The sequence below is a fragment of the Miscanthus floridulus genome, chromosome 17 (assembly GCF_019320115.1).
Source record: "Miscanthus floridulus cultivar M001 chromosome 17, ASM1932011v1, whole genome shotgun sequence".
In the NCBI taxonomy this organism is placed as follows: domain Eukaryota; kingdom Viridiplantae; phylum Streptophyta; class Magnoliopsida; order Poales; family Poaceae; genus Miscanthus; species Miscanthus floridulus.
The window spans coordinates 20,328,176-20,346,416 of NC_089596.1; the positions used below are offsets into that span (position 1 = coordinate 20,328,176).

Sequence of the window (18,241 nt, forward strand, 5' to 3'; positions counted from 1 at the left end):
AATCAAGGCTAGATACGTGATAATAAATGACTGTGTGCAAAACTCTACTAGAGGCCGAAATAAATATTTGTTTTAAAAAATAAGGTATATAGAATCTGTTTGCTTGAATACCTAGATTAGGCTCCAACCCAAACAGTAGCTCATATATTTATTTTCATTCCATCGTCAGCTAGAGTAAAATACTGTCAGGTGCGTTTCGAGTTTCTTTGTGGATCTGCAACGACCGACGCCGAATGAGAGATGCGTGGTCCCCACTCCTCAACTACGCCCACCTCAGCGGCGTCCTCGCCCGCTGCGGCCGCGCCGGGGACCTCCGCCTCGGCACCGCGCTGCACGCCATCGTCGCCAAGAACCCCACCCACTTCCGCCTCTGCCCACACCGTGCCAGCTTGCACCACGTGCTCGCCGTATGGAACTCCCTCGTCGCCATGTACGGCCGCTGCGGCCGCCGCGGGGACGCCGCCAGGGTGTTCGACGAAATGCCCCTCCGGGACTCCGTGTCCTGGAACTCGCTCCTCGCCGCCTCCGCCTTGGCCACGGATGCGCTCACGCTGCTCAGGCGGATGCTGCGCTCCGCACCAGGCGCCGCCGCGTGCGACCACGCCACGTTCACCACCGTCCTGTCCGCATGCGCGCGTGCTGACGGGGGCGGGGGCTGGGGCACGGGCGCCGCGTCGCTCCCCGTGGTGCACGGACTGGCGGTGTCGTGTGGGCTCGACGCCGAGGTGTCCGTCGGGAACGCGCTGATCACCGCCTACTTCGAGTGCAGCTCCCCAGGCTCGGCGGAACGGATGTTCGACGCCATGGCAGACAGGAACGTCATCACGTGGACGGCCATGGTCTCCGGGATGGCTCGGGCAGAACGATATAGGGAGAGTCTGTCTCTGTTTCGGCAGATGAGGCACGCGGTGGACGCCAACAGGGCCTCATACTCAAGCTCTTTGTTAGCATGTGCGGGATCACTTGCCGCCAGGGAAGGGCAGCAGATTCATGGGCTTGCCGTTAAGGCTGGGTTTGAGACTGATCTCCATGTCGAGAGTGAGCTCATGGATATGTACTCCAAATGTGGGTTGATGGAGGATGTGCTAAGGGTGTTCCGCTCCTGTCAGGATCCTGATGAAGTTTTCTTGACCGTGATTCTTGTTGGGTTTGCTCAAAATGGACTGGAGGAGAAGGCATTCGGATTGTTTGCTGAGATGGTCGGGAAAGGAATCCACATTGATGCAAACATGGTTTCTGCAGTCCTGGGGGCCTTCGGTGCTTCCGCGCCATTTGCTCTTGGGAAGCAGATCCACGCATTGGTCATCAAAAAGTGCTTCGGACGGAACACCTATGTCTGCAATGGTCTAATCAATATGTATTCCAAATGCGGTGAACTACAGGAGTCTATCGAAGTGTTTGATGGAATGCCGAGCAAGAATACGATTACATGGAATTCCATCATTGCAGCCTTTGCCCGACATGGTCATGGTTCGGAGGTTTTTGGATTGTTTGAGTCCATGAAAGCCGATCATGTCAAGCCGACTAATGTCACATTCTTGTCACTGCTCCACGGATGCAGCCATGTTGGATCAGCCAGGAAAGGACTGGAGATACTGAATTCCATGTCATCACAATATGGAATCCATCCAAAGGTGGAGCATTATGCATGTGTGGTTGACATGCTTGGCCGAGCCAGCCAGCTGGATGACGCCAAAGCATTCATAGAAGATGGACCCTTCAAGGACAGCGCTCTCCTCTGGCAGGCCTTGATGGGAGCTTGCAGCTTCCATAAGAACTCAGAAGTCGGAAAATATGCAGCAGAGAAGTTGCTCCTCCTGGACCCTGACTGCACTGCCGCTTATGTCTTGCTCTCAAACATCTACTCATCTGAGGGCAGATGGGATGACAGAGCCAGGATCATGAAGAGGATGAGAGAAAAGGGCTTGAGGAAGGACACTGGCAAGAGCTGGATTGAGCTGGAAAAGGAGGTCCGTTCTTTTGTCATTGGGCCAAGGTCTCACCCTGATGATGTGCTGATGCAGTTGTCTGCAGTTGCCAGTGATCAAGAAGATCTTATAGAGAGCAATGCTCTGTGAAATTTCAGATGTCTATCTTCCATTCTAGTTTCTTGTTTACATATCTGATTTTCCATGGTCAACTGGGCATCATACATGATAGTCGCTATACATGTTTTTGGATTGTTTATTCATATATCTCGCCTGAAATGTTTACAGAATGCATTCTGGTTTGCTTCATCAATGGGTGTCTTGCCCTCACGAGTCACTCATCTCAGTTGCGTTAAAAAAAAGTCACTCATCTCAGAAGATGGATAAGCAGGCGAAGGTGGACATGCTCTCCCTACCAGCCCGTAAGGGAATGAGATAGCACGCATGGAGGTAGTAGATGGGAAGATCGAAGAATGTACCACAGCCAAGAGGGAGCATTGGCTTCGCGCTGGCCCTATTGGGCAGCATCTACTTCCTCCGCTCCAAATTATAAGATGTTTTAGCTTTTCTGATATATTGCTTTTACTATGTATAGATAGTGTATATTTAAGTGTATAGCAAAAGCTATATATTAGAAAAGAGAAAATGTCTTATAATTTGGAACGGGGCACAAGGGAACCTATGTATGCATAATAGCTTATATAGTGTTGACCTTGGTAGTGATAATGATGCAAATGCAAATCTGATTTCACACCTTTGTATCTGCAACCATTCAGACTATGTACATAACGTATGAATGGTCATGTTTAACAAAACCATAGCAAATAGAGTTGCTTAAATCTAGATCTAGTAGAGAGCAATAAAAAGGGCAGACCCAGTGCCGGAGGCTTCCACATGAGTGGAGTCTAGGGAAAGGATAAACCGAGACAAGCCTTTCCCTCGCAAAATCTACGGAGAGGCTGCTTCGAACCCACAACTTGGTAACTCAGTGAGACAGCTCTCACCACTGCACCAGGCCTGCCCTTCTACCTAGTAGAGAGCAATGCTCTGTGAAAATGTCAGGTGTCTATCGTCCATTCTAGTTTCTTGTTTACATGTCTCGTTTTCCATGTGCAATTGGCCATCATACATGATAGTCGCTATACTATGTTTCAGGATTGTTTATTCATATATCTCGCCTGAAATTTGTGCAAAATTCATATATCTCGCCTGAAATTTGTTTATTCTGGTTGCCTTCACGAGCCACTCATCTCGGAAGATGGATTCGCAGGCAAATGTGGACATGCTTCATAGTTCATACAGCGCGTAGGGGAAGGAGCTGCATGATGTCCTTGTATGGCATCAACCTATCTGATTTCACTCCTTTGTATCTGCAACCTTTCAGACTCTGTACAGAACGTATGAACGATCATGTTTAATAAAACTGTAGCAAATGGAGTTGCTTGGATCCAGTGCTAATGACTTCGGTATGATATCGTAACATCATAGCAACAGCTAAGTTCGCATCCAAAAAGGCTAATTCCAGTCTCCACCGGAAACTAAGACGAGAGAATTTCTCGTGAGCCATTAAAAAAAGATCACAATCTTCTGTGAGCCACAGGAAAAATTCAGCGTTTTTCAGCGCTACTGCTTTAATTTTTTTCTGCCCTCCATGCCACTACCGTCAGATTAGACTCTAACGGTGTCAAACTGCATGTGTGAAAAGTCGAAAATACCTTTAAATCTAAATATGTCATTAATTTTTTTTAGCTCTTAACGACTTCAAATGAAAAAAATCAAAACTAGAAAATTGTAGATCTCGTCGAGATCTATAATTTTTATATAAAAATTATCTTCTTTTAATACCGAAAAAAAGATATAATTAATTTTTCTAAGATATATTAATCATATCAAATTATCTTCTTTTTGCAGTATTAAAAGAAGATAATTTTTATATGCGAATTATAGATCTCGACGAGATCTACAACTTTCTAGTTTTGAGTTTTTTTATTTGAAGTCGTTAAGATGCTCAAAAAAAATTAATGACATATTTAGACTTAAGGGTATTTTCGACTTTTCACACCTGCAGTTTGACACCATTAGAGCCCAATCTGACGGCAGTGGCATGGAGTGCAAAAAAAAAAGTTGAAGCAGTGACGCTGAAGACCGCTGAACTTTTCCAATGGCTCACAGGAAATTGTAATATTTTTTAATGGCTCACAAGGAATTCCCCAAAACAAGATTGGCCGCAGCAGCTGGAATAAGTGGATAACTGTCCAAATCACCAGATGCCACATTCACGTTACATAATGAAGCCCCTGGAACAGAATTCACATCCATCACTGCAATACTCGTACATAAGACCGGTACAAGATACATGATAGTAGTATAGTGTACAATAGCTCAAGGACCCTTGTCCACTGCAGAACAGTGGGAATCTTCAGATAGATCAAATTGTTTGAGGCAGAGTGAAAAGCCACTACCACTCAGACCTTGCTGTGAATGCACATGACAATTGCGGAAGGAACCGAAAGTGACAAATCAGATGGAGTGATCCAGAAATTGGCACAAAATATTTGAGTTATACAACGAATAAGCAGTTTCCGACAAGCATAACTAGAACACACCAACCAAACACAGCTATTGTACTATCAAGTCTCACCGTTGAGAGTTCGGATAAGATTTACGAAACATTGTGCCAATCTAGACAGTGAATATAGTAACAATCACAAACTATAGCGACTGATTATCTCCAAGACTTCATCACAATAACTGAGATTCTCCCTTTTCCACCATCGCCTCTGCAAAAACATCTTATGCTGGAGCTAACCGTCATATTCCTACATCAAAGTCAAAAGGACTCAGTTATACCAGTATGCCAAACCGAAAAACTAGTAACAATTAAAGTTTTGAACACTAAAGACACTAGCATTAGTAGAAAATATGAACAAAAGGCTTGGTTGAGATAGTTGTGTTTAAGCAGGTATAATTTACTCAGAGTTGCATGAGGTACCCACCACTGACCAGGTCCCCACTACATCAAGCGCCTTGTCCAGTAGGATTCAACAAAGAGGGTGGCCATGCAATTGTGTAAGGGTAGATCAACGCCCCCAGGCAATCCGCTTTGGGCAACCTCTTGAGCTTCATAGTTTCAAGATCAATGGTGAATAGATGAGTCCACTTCCGGAAGAACACAAGGCCAGCGGCCACCCCGATGACATGTATATCATCTCGGTATGACTGCAGTGAAGGATTGATCATCCGGTATGACTCCAGTGAAGGATCGATCATCTCCGTCAGTGCCTTGTGGAACCTAAACGATTTCTCCACCTGCCTCCATGCCATCCCACCGACACCGTCCACCGTGCCAGCCCACACCTCGATGCGGTAGCCGGTCATAGTGAGCAGGTGGAGGACATTGGCATCCTCCTCTTCTCCTCTGTCGAGGGCGTCGAAGCGGAGATCCCGCAGGGCAGGCGGGAGGTCCAAAACCGAGAGTTCCATGGACGCCGTGCTGAACGCCGCCATGTGCTCCCCGCCCTCGAGCCTCCAGTACAGCGACCGGTTCGCCTGCATCACCCGGGAGCCGGCGGCTAGATTGGGCTGGCACGCGATGCCGGCGACGTCGGCCCAGGAGAGCTCGCCGGAGGCCAGGACCAGCGCGCGTAGCTCCCGCGATGCGGCGTCCCACGAGATGCAAACCACCCGGAACTCCGACGAGTCGCCGTCGTCGTCGAATAGGCCGTACCCGACGGCGCGCCCGGCGGGAGGCGCGGGGAGGGAGACGTAGCGGCGGGAGATGGGATCCGCGACGGCGAGTTCATGGGACCCCAGGTTCTCGAGGAGAAGGCGGCCGTTGCGGCAGTCCAGGTGCTTCCACGCGGCTGCGCCCTGGCCCAGCCAACCGCCGCCGGGAAGGAAGGAGAGGGCGAAGTCGCCACCGTTGGCGGCCGCGGCCGCAGACGGCGAGGAGGAGGAGGAGGGGGAAGCAGAGATGGGTACGAAGTGGGATTTGCCGATGCAGCGGTTGGGGAAGAGGAGGAGGCAGCCGAGGAGGCGCGGGCAGGAGGGGTGGCGGCGGCGGAAGCGGCGGAGGAAGGGCGCGCTGCGGGCAGCGCGGAGGAAGGGCTTACAGGCGGCGGCTGCGCGGAGGAGGTCGGCGGAGGCCGGAAGGTGGATGAAGACCTCGCGGAGGAGGTCCTCGCCCAGCGCGACGATGGGGGCGCCGGCCGCCGGAGCCATGCGTCGATGGCGCACCTGGGCCGGGATCGGAATGGACAGGTCAAGTCGTGAATTGGGTAGGGAATGAGGAAACTCTGCAATATAAGGGTTAATTGGATCATGGCATTATAAATTTTAAATTCGATTACGTTTATGAGATATTACACTACTACTTCTCATTTAATAGTGCTAATGTCATTATAATTTCTCTCTTATTTAAAATATGTCTGTGTCTTTGAGCTCACATGCATACATACGGATAGCTCCGTATTTTCTTATGGACCAAATTGGCCCTTCCTCGTCTCCTCTCACACTCACGACACACAGGGGGAGCGAGACTATGGGGCCGTTCGGCTGGTTTTTTTACTGTTCATGGCTGAATTTGTGAGAGAAAAACACTGTTTCGGCTGAAAAAAGAAGCGGATCAAGCCGGGTTTCATGTCAGCCGAACAAGGCCATGTGAAGAATTGATCGGCCTGTTCTCTGGTTTGTTTCTGAGTTGGTTTGGGCTGGCTGGTACTGGTTTGCTGTGAGAGGAAAACACTATTGGTTGGCTGGTTTTGGCTGGCTGAAACCAACAAGCAAACAGGCTAGATGAGTGGTGAGAGAGGCGAGGAGGAAGAGACAATTTCGTCCATACAAAAATATGAAGCGATCCATATGTATGCACGGCGGACAATTGGACCTGCACGTGGAGTTCGTCGCATCGAGACTAACCTGCTAGACTGGCCTACTCAGGGTGGAGTCAGAAAATTGATTTTTTTTTTAATGTCAGGGGAGCAATTTTAAATTTTTTAGTGGAAAATTTAGATTCATAGGGAGGCCTAGGCCCCTGCCCCCCCCCCCCCCCCCTCCGCCCTAGGCCTCTCGACGACACGTGCAGACTGTTCGATGGGTTGCCCCACAAGGACTTCATATGATAGAATGCCATGATGGACGGGTCCACGCAACATGGACGCCCCAACGAGGGGCTCAGGCTGTTCGTGCTCATCAGCTCTTGCCACCCATGTGCGCGTGCCCTCGGCAGTCGGGGTTTGGGCTTCCGTTGGTCAGAGCCGAGCCCGCTCATTGATGTCTAGGATAGGGGGCATGGCTTCCTGCGTCATGCCCCTGCAGAAAGGCGGCACCGCCCACGTGCCAATGCGCCGTTTAGGACGTCGCCATCGTGCCCAACTCACCCCAGCGCAAAAAGCCACACCGGCCATGGTTGTGTGCTCATTTGGAGGTAGAAGATGGGATAGAATAGAAGAGAAGTTATAGGGCTAAGGTGAAAAGAAGACAGAAAAAAAAAGCTGAGAAATAATCTAGAATGAGTCTGAGGTTCTCAATACAAAAGTGTAGTGGCACGAGATAAAATAAAAAAATTCACACCAACTCAACTGATGGTAAAATGGATATTTCATCCACCTCATTGACGGTGTTTGTCGCAAAATAGACAGTAGTGGCGAGGAACAAAAGTTTGGGACAACCTCGTGGCATATATAGAATTTCGAACTTTCATAATGATATACTCCCCATGACGGTCAATTATGCGTAAGTTCTAGTTTATAGTAAATAGTATTAGTATTTATGTCTTCAAATAAATTAATTATTTATTCTATAACTAATCTAACAATATTTATTTGTATTTTTTATACAAATTTATTAAAGTTCAAAATTGAGAATTGTATTTTTTTTGTTTGGACGGATATGGAGTATATGGAAAAACTAGTGTCGGGGACCTAATATCGGGGTACCCAATGAGGTAGAACTAATAACCATCGAACGCCGACACTTCCGGTCAGACAAGAGCACTACTGCGCTCTTGCCCGAACGACGGAAGATTAGTTCCGCCTCGCCCGACCACCGAGGGCTAGGCTCCGCCTCGCCCGATGGCTAGGGCGGGCTCCACGTCGCCCGACGACCGAGGGCTAGGCTCCGCCTCGCCCGACGTCCGAGTATTAGGCTCCGCCTCGCCCGATGGCTAAACGATGGGCCCGACGTCCGAGGGCTAGGCGTCGCCTCACCCGATGGCTAAACAACGGGTCCGATGTCCGAGGGCTAGGCTCCGTCTCGCCCGATGGCTAAAGACGGGCTTCGCCTCGCCCAACGTCCGGGGGCACTCCGCCTCACCCGACGCCCGAGGGTGGGCTCGACCTCGTCCGACGACTGATGGCTAGCTCTGCCTCGCCTGATGACTACACCCTGATCCTTCGTGAAGACGAGCACAAGGTACGATAGGACATTTGAGTCAACCGCAGTATCGAGGGCCATGCCCTGCGCGCCTGCAGGAAGGCACCATCAGGATACGATGGGATGGACGCTTTAAGCCCTTTCTGACATAACAGTGCCCGAATAGTATTGTAGGCGCCGACTTTTGTCCCATAGTGTAGTAGGCGCCATCGTCAGCCCTCGGGCGCAGATACTAACACAGGCATACGACAACCGCTACAATCTAAGGAAAACTCACATCATCTACAATAACAGGCGTACAGTCGTCTCCCCGTCTACTCCCCATAGAGTCATGGCTCAATGCCCTGACACCCTGCATCGTTAGTCATGAGGATGGGACGTAACCACTCACTGAAGTAAGGCCAGGGCGTGGCCTAGTCAGGGTCAGCGAACGTGCCATCTCTGACACGGTCTGCCATGACAGCGGTACAGGCTCAAGGGAAAAGGAAAGCTTGGCACCTTCGAAGGGGGACCTCCATCTTAGGTTTTTTCCTCTTTCTCCCACCTATAAACCCCCTGCTCCCCTGTTGACACCGTTTTTTGCACGTGTCAAAGTGATCGGAGTGGACTAATCGGCAAGGGGAAAGTTGCTGTATACTCTGATAGCCGATGAAAGCCAGCTTGTAAAGATGGTTGCCGATAGCTGGTGGTGGTCGATGGAAAGGTTGATTTAGACTCAGGCGTTGCCGATGAGGTTGGAGGTGTTATTGTCGATGCCGATGAAGGGAGGCTTGAAGACTACTGCCGATGAAACAGGAAGTATGCCGATGGAAAGGAGGTCGGTGAGATTTCCATCGTAATTGAGGCGGACAGGGAAATAGATAGGAGTTGATTTCCTTTTCTGTATTCATTAGAGTATGATTCATGTAAGAGTCACGTATTTCCTTAGGTATGGATTTGGTGTCCTAGTTATGTTTGGTTATGTCTCTTTAGATCAGGGTATAAATATAGATTGAAGGGCAATGTAAAATATATATCAATCAATATCAAAACCAATTTTTACTCCTATTTGCATCTACTTACTTTTCGGCGACTTCGTCAATTTGCATTATTTTTCCTTTTTACGAGTTCTCATTGATTCGGCGAGCTGCATCGCTTCAGTGCGACCGTCGACGATCCTCGAGTTCCGCGTGAGTACCTCTTGGCCGTGACTTTCGGGCGTATCGCTGTTGTCAGGACCAAAGTGCTCGTATCTTCATCCTTGTCGATTAACAGGTCAAATCGACTAGCACGCCTTGGATATCGATTCGGGTATTAGCCCTTTGTGTTTGCAGATCCACTTTTGCATCAACACATCTTTTGGCACGCCCGGTGGGACCAATCAATCTGATCAATATGTTCAATTTCGAGATCGATGCGGGGAACATTATCGTGGTATCAGAAGAAGATCTTAAGGAAGAGCAGAGGCAGGCTATGGAAAAGGCTGTAGAAGAATACAGGCAGCTTTGTCTGAAATCGTTTAGCCTGAACAAGAGTGGACAAGTCATCCAGAAGCAAGATTTGCCGTTGCCTCGGCAGGTTACCTTTGACTCCAATCCTGGTAAACTTCAAGAGATGGTTAATTCTGCAGTAAATCATGCTTTGATTAATCATTCCAATGTGTTGTCCAATACTGTTCATAATGCTGTGGTTCGAACTCTCAAAGAAGGACAAGCGTCACCGCATTACATTGGGCCTGCCTATCACCAACCAGAGCCGGCATCTGTCAATACTCCATCGGCTCCCTCGGCCGTTGTGGGTACAGAAGTTACTTCTTCTCCAGTATCGGCAGGCTTACCTAATATTCAATCTACACCGATACGATCAGATCCGGTACTACCAGGAGGACGAATCCAGCTTAACACAGATCTATCGGCATCAGCTATGTCAGGTCCTGTGTCTCAAAATAGCCAGATTCCTGCTAATTGGTGGGGATATGGTATGCCTCCGGAGTCATCTGCTTTCAATCCTGGATTACCTCAAGTGTTTGATGCAGTAGGAAAAGCTCCTATACCATCGGCTGTTTCGCCGATGGCTCAAGTGTCTCAATATGCCACAGCAACTACTGTGCAATCAACTCCAGGAGGTTTTCAGATGCCTTTGGTTCAAACGCCCAGTTCAAATCCATCGGCAAGCTTACTGCCGATGCAGCAGAAAGCCCCTATTATGAGTCAAACTGAGGTTCAGTTCATGCCTCAAGCTGGTTATAATTATCCAACAATGTCAGCAAATTACCAGCCATCGGCAAGATTTATACCGATGAGTTCTAGTAATGGTTGGTCAGGACAGTTACCTGTTCAACATACAGTTTAGCAAAATCAACAGATTGCAGGGATTCAACAAGGTTATATGCAAGCTGGTGTCCAGAATCAAGCATCGGCAGCACAGCCGATGAATCCTTTCCAACAGGATAATGGACCACAAGTAACGGCGAATATGCCGATTGCTGGAGATCGTGGGCCACAAAGATATATGGAGGAATATCAGTAGGCACTTCCTGTAGAAATTCAGCCAGTTCGTCATCAGGAGGCTGATGCTTTTTGGGCCGATAGGATAGCAGAAATTATGAAGGATCAGTTTGGGATAAAGCCCAAGGTCAATACTTATTCTTATCGGACTCCATATCCTCTTGCATATGATTTAATTCCTCTCCCAAATCGGTACAAGGTACTAGATTTCACTAAATTCTCCGGGCAAGATGACACATCAACAATGGAACACGTCAATCGCTTCATTATTCAATGTGGAGAGGCAGCTAGCAGAGATGAATTAAGAGTTCGATTATTTTCATCATCTTTGTCTGGATCGGCATTTACGTGGTTCATTTCATTACCACCAAATTCTATTATTACCTGGGCTGATCTAGAAAAATAATTTCATAAGTATTTCTTTGCTGGAATCCATGAAAAGAAGCTTACCGATTTAGTAAAATTGAGACAGCGCAATGATGAATCGGTAGAGAGCTTTGTGTAAAGGCTACGAGATGTAAAAAATAAGTGCTACAGTCTGGTGCTGGATGATCGGCAGCTTGCCGATCTAGCTTTCCAAGGATTATTGCCACATCTTAAAGACAGATATGTTTCTCAGGAGTTTGAAAGTCTCAGTCATCTTGTGCAAAGGATTTCTGATCAAGATACTAGGGTTTTTGAACCTAAAAAGAATTGGAGTAAAAAGGTATCATTTGTTGAAGAAGTAGGAGATTCTGATTCTGATGAAGAACCAGTTATCGGCTTAGCTGAGTGGGTTAAGAATAAAAAGCCGATATCTTGTCCCTTTGGTCAAAAAGAGCCAGAAAAGTTTACCTTTGATATCACCAAGGCCGACAAAATATTTGATCTTCTGCTTCAAGAGGGCCAAATTAAGCTGTCACCTAATCATATGATCCCATCGGCAGAAGAGTTGAAGAAGATCTTGTACTGCAAATGGCACAATGCAACTTCACACAGTACAAATAAGTGCAAGGTGTTCAGGCAACAGTTACAATCGGCTATTGAATCTGGGAGAATTAAGTTTGGTACTTCTAAGGCCCAGAAGCAATGAAAATTGGTCAACACCCTTTTCCAGCAAATATGTTGGATGCCAAAGGGAAGACTAAAGTATTGATGTCAGAGGCTGCTGAGAAAAACGCGTCAGTAGATCCCCAACATCGGATAACTACCGATGATGCAAAAAGTAAGGGCTTACTGGGGGAAAGCAGTAGTTCCAAAAATCCTCCTCGACCTGGCATTGTGATTACTCATCGAAGGCAGCAGGAGAGTTGGCGTCAGCGAAATGACCGATATCGACAACAGCAAGAAGAGAGACGTCGGGAAGAATGGCATCGGCATAAAGATCATTGGAGGTGCCCGTTTTTTATCCATTGCTGGGAAGAAGGTATTAAATTACCAACTGTTGAAAATTGCCCTGAGTGCAATGGTTATTACGGGGTCAATCGGTCAGAAAGGAGGTTTCAACCTGGTAATCAGGGTTTATCTATCAATGAGCCGATCAGAGGCAGAGCATCAGTGCATGATCGGCTGGGGGGCAGACTTAGTGTACATAAGAGGCTTGGTAAATGCGCTGGATATTTTCCAAGGAATCAAGAGGAGCTTGAGGAGATGGCAAACGCAAGAGTTCCCGATGAGGAAATATTCTACAGGGACCCTAATATACGCCGTGTAGAATCAACTAGGACCTGTTATCAACCGGTGTGGAAAACCAAGTTTCCTCGATGGTGCCCGGAGGGTCTAACAAAGACACAGAGAAGGAGGATGCAACGTGAGCGTCAGGAGGATTTATACCAAGAGGAAAATTCCTCCAATGAGAGGTCCGGTCATCAACAGTGGCAGGTAAAACACAAAAATAATGGTCCATCGGCAGATGTTAATATGGTATTCATGTTGCCGATGGAGTTTTTGGCGCTATCTAATAATGAGGAAGAAGTTGTTCTCTCTGATCAAATAGCTCAGTTGACACTAGATCCAATGATGGCTGTTTTTGAGAAACCTACCGATGACGAGAGACAGCATCTTAAGGCTTTGTTTGTGAAAGGCAGAGTTGATGGGCAGCCTGTATCTAAATACTTATCGACGGAGGGGCTGCGATTAATATTATGCCTTATGTGATGTATCGGAAACTTGGTAAGAGAGATCAAGACTTGACCAAAACCGATATGATGCTGAAGGATTTTGAAGGCAATGTGTCACCGGCTAAAGGGGCAGTATGCGTTGAATTGACCATCGGCAGCAAAACCTTGCCGACGACATTCTTTGTTATTAATGGCAAGGGTGCATATAATCTGCTTCTAGGGAGGGATTGGATTCATGCTAATTGCTGTGTTCCTTCTACAATGCATCAATGCCTCGTACAGTGGATTGGGGATAAGATTGAGGTTGTCCCTGGTGATTCTTCTTATATCATCGCATCGGCAGAATCAGATACTTATGAGCGAACTAAATGCATATCAGGAGAAGTTTGGGAAAAAGAGTTCCTTAGAGTTGCTGATTATGAAATTCCACCTATCCAAGCAGTCGGTTCTGAAGAAGAGTTTTAATGAATAGGTTTGCCGATGATGGAAAATTAGGTCAAGGGTTCACATCGGCAGATGATTTAGTAGAAGTAGATATTGGTAATGGCGATAGGCCAAGACCTACTTTTATTAGTGCTAAGTTAGATTCCAAGTGTAAGCAGCAAATAACTGATTTGTTAAAAGAGTATAAAGATTGTTTTGCTTGGGACTATACTGAGATGCCTGGATTAGACCGATCGATAGTTGAACATCGGTTACCTATCAAATCTGAATTTTGGCCACATCAGCAGCCAGCGCGCCGATGCAACCCTAATATACTTCCTGACATTAAGGCCAAAATAACTAAATTAATTGAGGCGAAGTTTATTCGGCAGTGTCGATATGCAGAGTGGATCTCTAATATGGTTCCTGTTTATAAGAAGAATGGAAAACTTCGTGTTTGTATTGATTTCAGGAATCTCAACAAAGCCACACCGATGGATGGCTATCCAATGCCGATTACTGATTTGTTAATTGATGCTGCAGCCGGACATCAAATAATCAGCTTCATGGATGGTAATGCAGGTTACAATCAAATATTCATGGCTGAAGAAGATATTCCCAAGACTGCTTTCAGATGTCCAGGTCATGTAGGGTTGTTTGAGTGGGTAGTCATAACGTTTGGCTTGAAAAATGCCGGTGCTACTTATCAAAGAGCTATGAACTTTATTTTTCATGAATACATCGGCACATTAGTGGAGATCTACATTGATGATGTGGTGATTAAGTTTGGAGATATCACAAAACATCTAGCCGATCTACGAAAGATACTGGAGTGCACAAGGAAGCATGGATTGAAGATGAATCCTAATAAATGTGCATTTGGTGTATCGGCAGGTCAATTCTTGGGTTTTATGGTGCATCAACGGGGCATCGAAATCAGTAGGAAGTCTATTGATGCAATTAACAAGGTGGTTGCTCCTGCCAATAAGACTGAATTGCAATCTTTGATCGGTAAGATTAATTTTATTAGAAGATTCATATCTAATCTGTCGGGTAAGATCAAGGCTTTCAGTCCATTACTTAAATTGAAAGCCGATCAAGAATTTGTATGGGGAGCTGAGCAGCAGTTAGCCCTCGATGAAATTAAGAAATATTTAACAAATCCTCCAGTGCTAGTTCCACCTCAACACGGGAAGCCTTTCAGGTTGTATTTGTCAGCTGATGATACTGTTATTGGTTCAGCTCTTATTCAAGAATTTGAAGGGAAAGAACGTGTTATTTATTATTTGAGCAGAAGATTAGTGGATGCTGAGACAAGGTATTCGGCCATCGAAAAATTATGTCTATGTTTATACTTTTCTTGTGTCAAATTGAGACATTATTTGTTATCTGCCGAATGTACGGTCATAAGCAAAGACGACGTAGTCAAGTACATGCTGTCGATGCCGATATTAAGTGGTAGAATCGGCAAGTGGATTTTAGCATTATCAGAGTTTGAACTATGTTACGAATCGACTAAGGCAGTTAAAGGGCAGGTTATGGCTGATTTTGTCACTCAGCATTGTAATGCAGTGGACTCTCTGGAGGTTGCTCCTTGGACACTTTTCTTCGATGGGTCCACATGTAGGTGAAGGAGTAGGTATCGGCATTGTGTTGATTTCACCTCAAGGAAGGAAGTATGAGTTTTCATCGCCGATTGTTGCTACATCGACAAACAATCAGGCTGAATACCAAGCCTTGATAAAAGGGTTAGAATTGTTAAAGGGAATACATGCCGATGCTGTTGAAATCTTTGGTGATTCTATGCTAGTTATAAATCAATTGGCTGGGGTTTATGAATGCCGAAGTGAAGTTTTAATTTCGTATTATGAAAGATGTTTGCAATTGTTGAAATTATTTAGAGATTTTCGTCTTGAACATATTTCTCGACTGCATAATGAGGAGGCTAATCGACTAGCTCAGCATGCTTCAGGGTATCAGCCTATTCAGGAAGTGTTGACATTGGCAGTCGATACCGATGACTGGAGAAAGGAGATTGTCGATTATTTAAAGGACCCATGTAAAAAGGTTGAAAGGCGTATAAGGTTCCAAGCTACCAAGTATGTGCTCCTCGATGATGAATTATATTATCGAACTATAGATGGAGTTTTACTCAGATGTGTTAGCAGTGATGAATCGAAAAGTTTGATGGGTGAAATTCATGAAGGAGTGTGTGGAGCACATCAATCGGCTTTCAAGATGAAGTGGATGATCAGAAGGAATGGATACTATTGGCAGACTATTCTTGAAGATTGTTTTAAATATTTTAAAGGATGTCAGGGGTGTCAAAAGTTTGGTAATATTCAAAGAGCGCCTGCATCGGCTATGAACCCTATAATCAAACCTTGGCCGTTCCGGGGATGGGCTATCGATCTCATTGGTCAGATTTATCCGCCATCGAGCAAAGGACATAAATTTATTCTGGTTGCTACCAATTATTTCACAAAATGGGTTGAGGCAATTCCTTTAAAAAAGGTGACATCGGCTAGTATGATCAATTTTGTGAAAGAGCATATTGTTTACCGATTTGGTATTCCTCAGACTATCACTACCGATCAAGGTACTATGTTTACATCAAGAGAATTTGATGAGTTTGTTGTAGGAATGGGAATTAAATTTTAAATTCTTCTCCATATTATGCTCAAGCTAATGGTCAGGCTGAAGCTTCTAACAAAGGGATTATCAAACTCATTAAGCGCAAAATTGAAGAAAATCCTAAGAGGTGGCATATAGTATTAAATGAAGCCTTGTGGTCATACCGGATGTCATATCATGGTGCAACCAAAGTGACGCCTTATCAGTTAGTATATGGACACGATGCAGTATTGCCTTGGTAAATTAAAACTGGATCTAGGCGAATATGTTCTCAAGATCAGCTGACAGCCGATGATTATGATGTTCTTATGAAGGATGAGTTGGAAGATGTGACGGGTCATCGGTTAAGGGCTTTAGTTAGCATCGAAGAAAACAAGAAAAGAGTAGCCAGATGGTATGACAAGAAGGTGAAGGTAAAGGAGTTTGCCGATGGAGATCTGGTCTGGAAATTGATTTTACCAATTGGGACTAAAAGTTCAAAGTTTGGAAAGTGGTCTCCTAATTGGGAAGGTCCATATCGGATAAATCAGTCTGTTCCTGGTAACGCATATATTCTAGAAACCCTCGAAGGGGTTGTGTTTCTCAGAGCATTAAATGGAAAATATTTAAAGAAATATTACCCTAGTATCTGGATGGATGCATAAAAGTATAAGTGCCGATAATAGTCCTATCGGCTAGAATTATGCAAGGATGTCAATGTCTCATAAAGTGCCGATACAATAAACAAGATTACAAGTTTAACAAGGATTGGATAGCTAATATCGCACGCAGGCGAATCTGGTCGGCTTCCTCCATTTCTTTAATGTCATCATCGGCAGCACCCTCCACAGGCTTGAGTTTTTTCTTCATGGCCAAAGCTTTGCGAGCCTGGATGTCTCTTTCTTGCTGAAGGGCCTTGATGGCATTGGGTAGCTGGCTTTCTTCTTGTTGAGCATGAGTTAAGGCTGCCTCGACTTCTTTCAATTCAGCCAATAGAGCCATCTTCTTTGCCGATAAATCTAAGATTTTCTGCTTAAGTTCAGCGCCCGAAGTCTGCAAGTTGCCGATGCCCTTGTGCTTCTCATCGGCAATTTGTTTCAGTTGTAACATCTCTTCTTTGAGCTGAGCTTGAGCTGCTCTATCGGCAATGCGCTGAGCAGCCCGTTGATATTGCAGTTGGCGGCTTTCTAAATGGGCTACTGGGAAGAGTACTTCTTCAACATCGGCAGGGACCTGGCCACGGATTGTTTTTGAAAATTGCCTTTGCGGGGTCTGAGTCATCTACCAGTTGGGCGGTATCCTGCTGTAGCAAGTTCAGGAGAGCTTCCAACTTGGATTTAATTTCTGCCGATATTGTTCCCAGTGCAAGGGAAGAACTTGTTTCCTCTCCATCATCGTTAGAGACGTCAATGGCAAAGGAAAATAGGCTGTTTGGGGAGTCTTGTTCCTGAGGAAAAGAAAAAGAGGTCAGTTAAGGATAAGTATGAATATTATAAATCGACTAGGTCAATCGGCTTACTTGTTTCAAGGCAATTTCCAGTGCTTGGCTGGAGGAAGCAGCCTGGAGTATGCCGTGTGGAGGATCGGCTAAGCTTGCCGATGGGATATCCTCTGTGGCCTCATCGGTGGTTGGATCTTGGGGTATGATGACCGATGGTATGTCCTGTACAGGAGGACTAACTGCTTGCTCAGTTGCATCGACTGATTCTGGCTGATTTGCATACATTGGGGCAGATGTGGGGATCGGCATGGACTTCTGTCGTTTTGGCTGTGCCTCGGCATCTGTTAAGGCTTTGCGCTTTGCTTGGGCCTCAGTAGCGGTTGGCTAGGGGGCATCAGCACTTGTTGGTTGTGGAGCTTGAACATCTGGTGCGCTTGCCGATGTACCCATTTGTTGCTGCAAAACAAGTGTAAGGTATGATATTTAACAGATAAAATGTGAAATCAAGGGGATACCTCTGAAGGTTTGTCAGAAGAAGTGGTGCTTGATATCGGAGGAATTGCCGATGATGATCCAGCAGCGGCTCTTACAACCCTGATGATTAATATTAATACAGTTTGTGATCGGCATAAGTAGAAATAAACAAGGTTGTTACCTTGAATGCCTTGACCAAGGTTGTAGCAGCGGCCGATGGAGTGGCCCTGGCTATAGCCAATTTGGACTTGGAGGTGATGGTCTTGGTACAGATCTTCTGGTGAGTCAAAGCGGCTAAGGTGGGAGCATTGTAGCCAATCGGTGATATCAGGGAAACAGGCCGAAGATCGAAGGGTTTCCCACTTTTGCTCATAGTTGGTGCTGGGTTGTTAACCTGTCACGAGA

General features: G+C 46.0%; 2 protein-coding genes across 2 annotated transcripts; one reads left to right on the plus strand and one right to left on the minus strand.

Annotated features, from left to right (window-relative positions):
* The first annotated feature begins 206 nt into the window (after nucleotides 1-206).
* LOC136518749 (pentatricopeptide repeat-containing protein At3g05340-like) lies at nucleotides 207-2,312 on the plus strand. Its single transcript, XM_066512439.1, has one exon. The coding sequence runs from the start codon at nucleotides 234-236 to the stop codon at nucleotides 2,076-2,078; it is 1,845 nt and encodes a 614-aa protein (XP_066368536.1). The 5' UTR covers nucleotides 207-233; the 3' UTR covers nucleotides 2,079-2,312.
* A 1,981-nt stretch (nucleotides 2,313-4,293) lies between these two features.
* LOC136517844 (uncharacterized) lies at nucleotides 4,294-6,211 on the minus strand. The gene is made up of 2 exons (XM_066511489.1): nucleotides 4,925-6,211; nucleotides 4,294-4,747 (listed from the first exon to the last, which is right to left on the minus strand). Exon 1 carries the CDS (start codon nucleotides 6,147-6,149, stop codon nucleotides 4,947-4,949), a length of 1,203 nt encoding a protein of 400 aa, XP_066367586.1. The 5' UTR covers nucleotides 6,150-6,211; the 3' UTR covers nucleotides 4,294-4,747; nucleotides 4,925-4,946.
* Between the last annotated feature and the right edge of the window lie 12,030 nt (nucleotides 6,212-18,241).

Excerpts from the sequence above, each read along its gene's own strand:
- LOC136518749 (XM_066512439.1), top strand. The coding sequence starts at position 234 with ATGAGAGATGCGTGGTCCCCACTCCTCAACTACGCCCACCTCAGCGGC.
- LOC136517844 (XM_066511489.1), bottom strand. The coding sequence starts at position 6,149 with ATGGCTCCGGCGGCCGGCGCCCCCATCGTCGCGCTGGGCGAGGACCTC.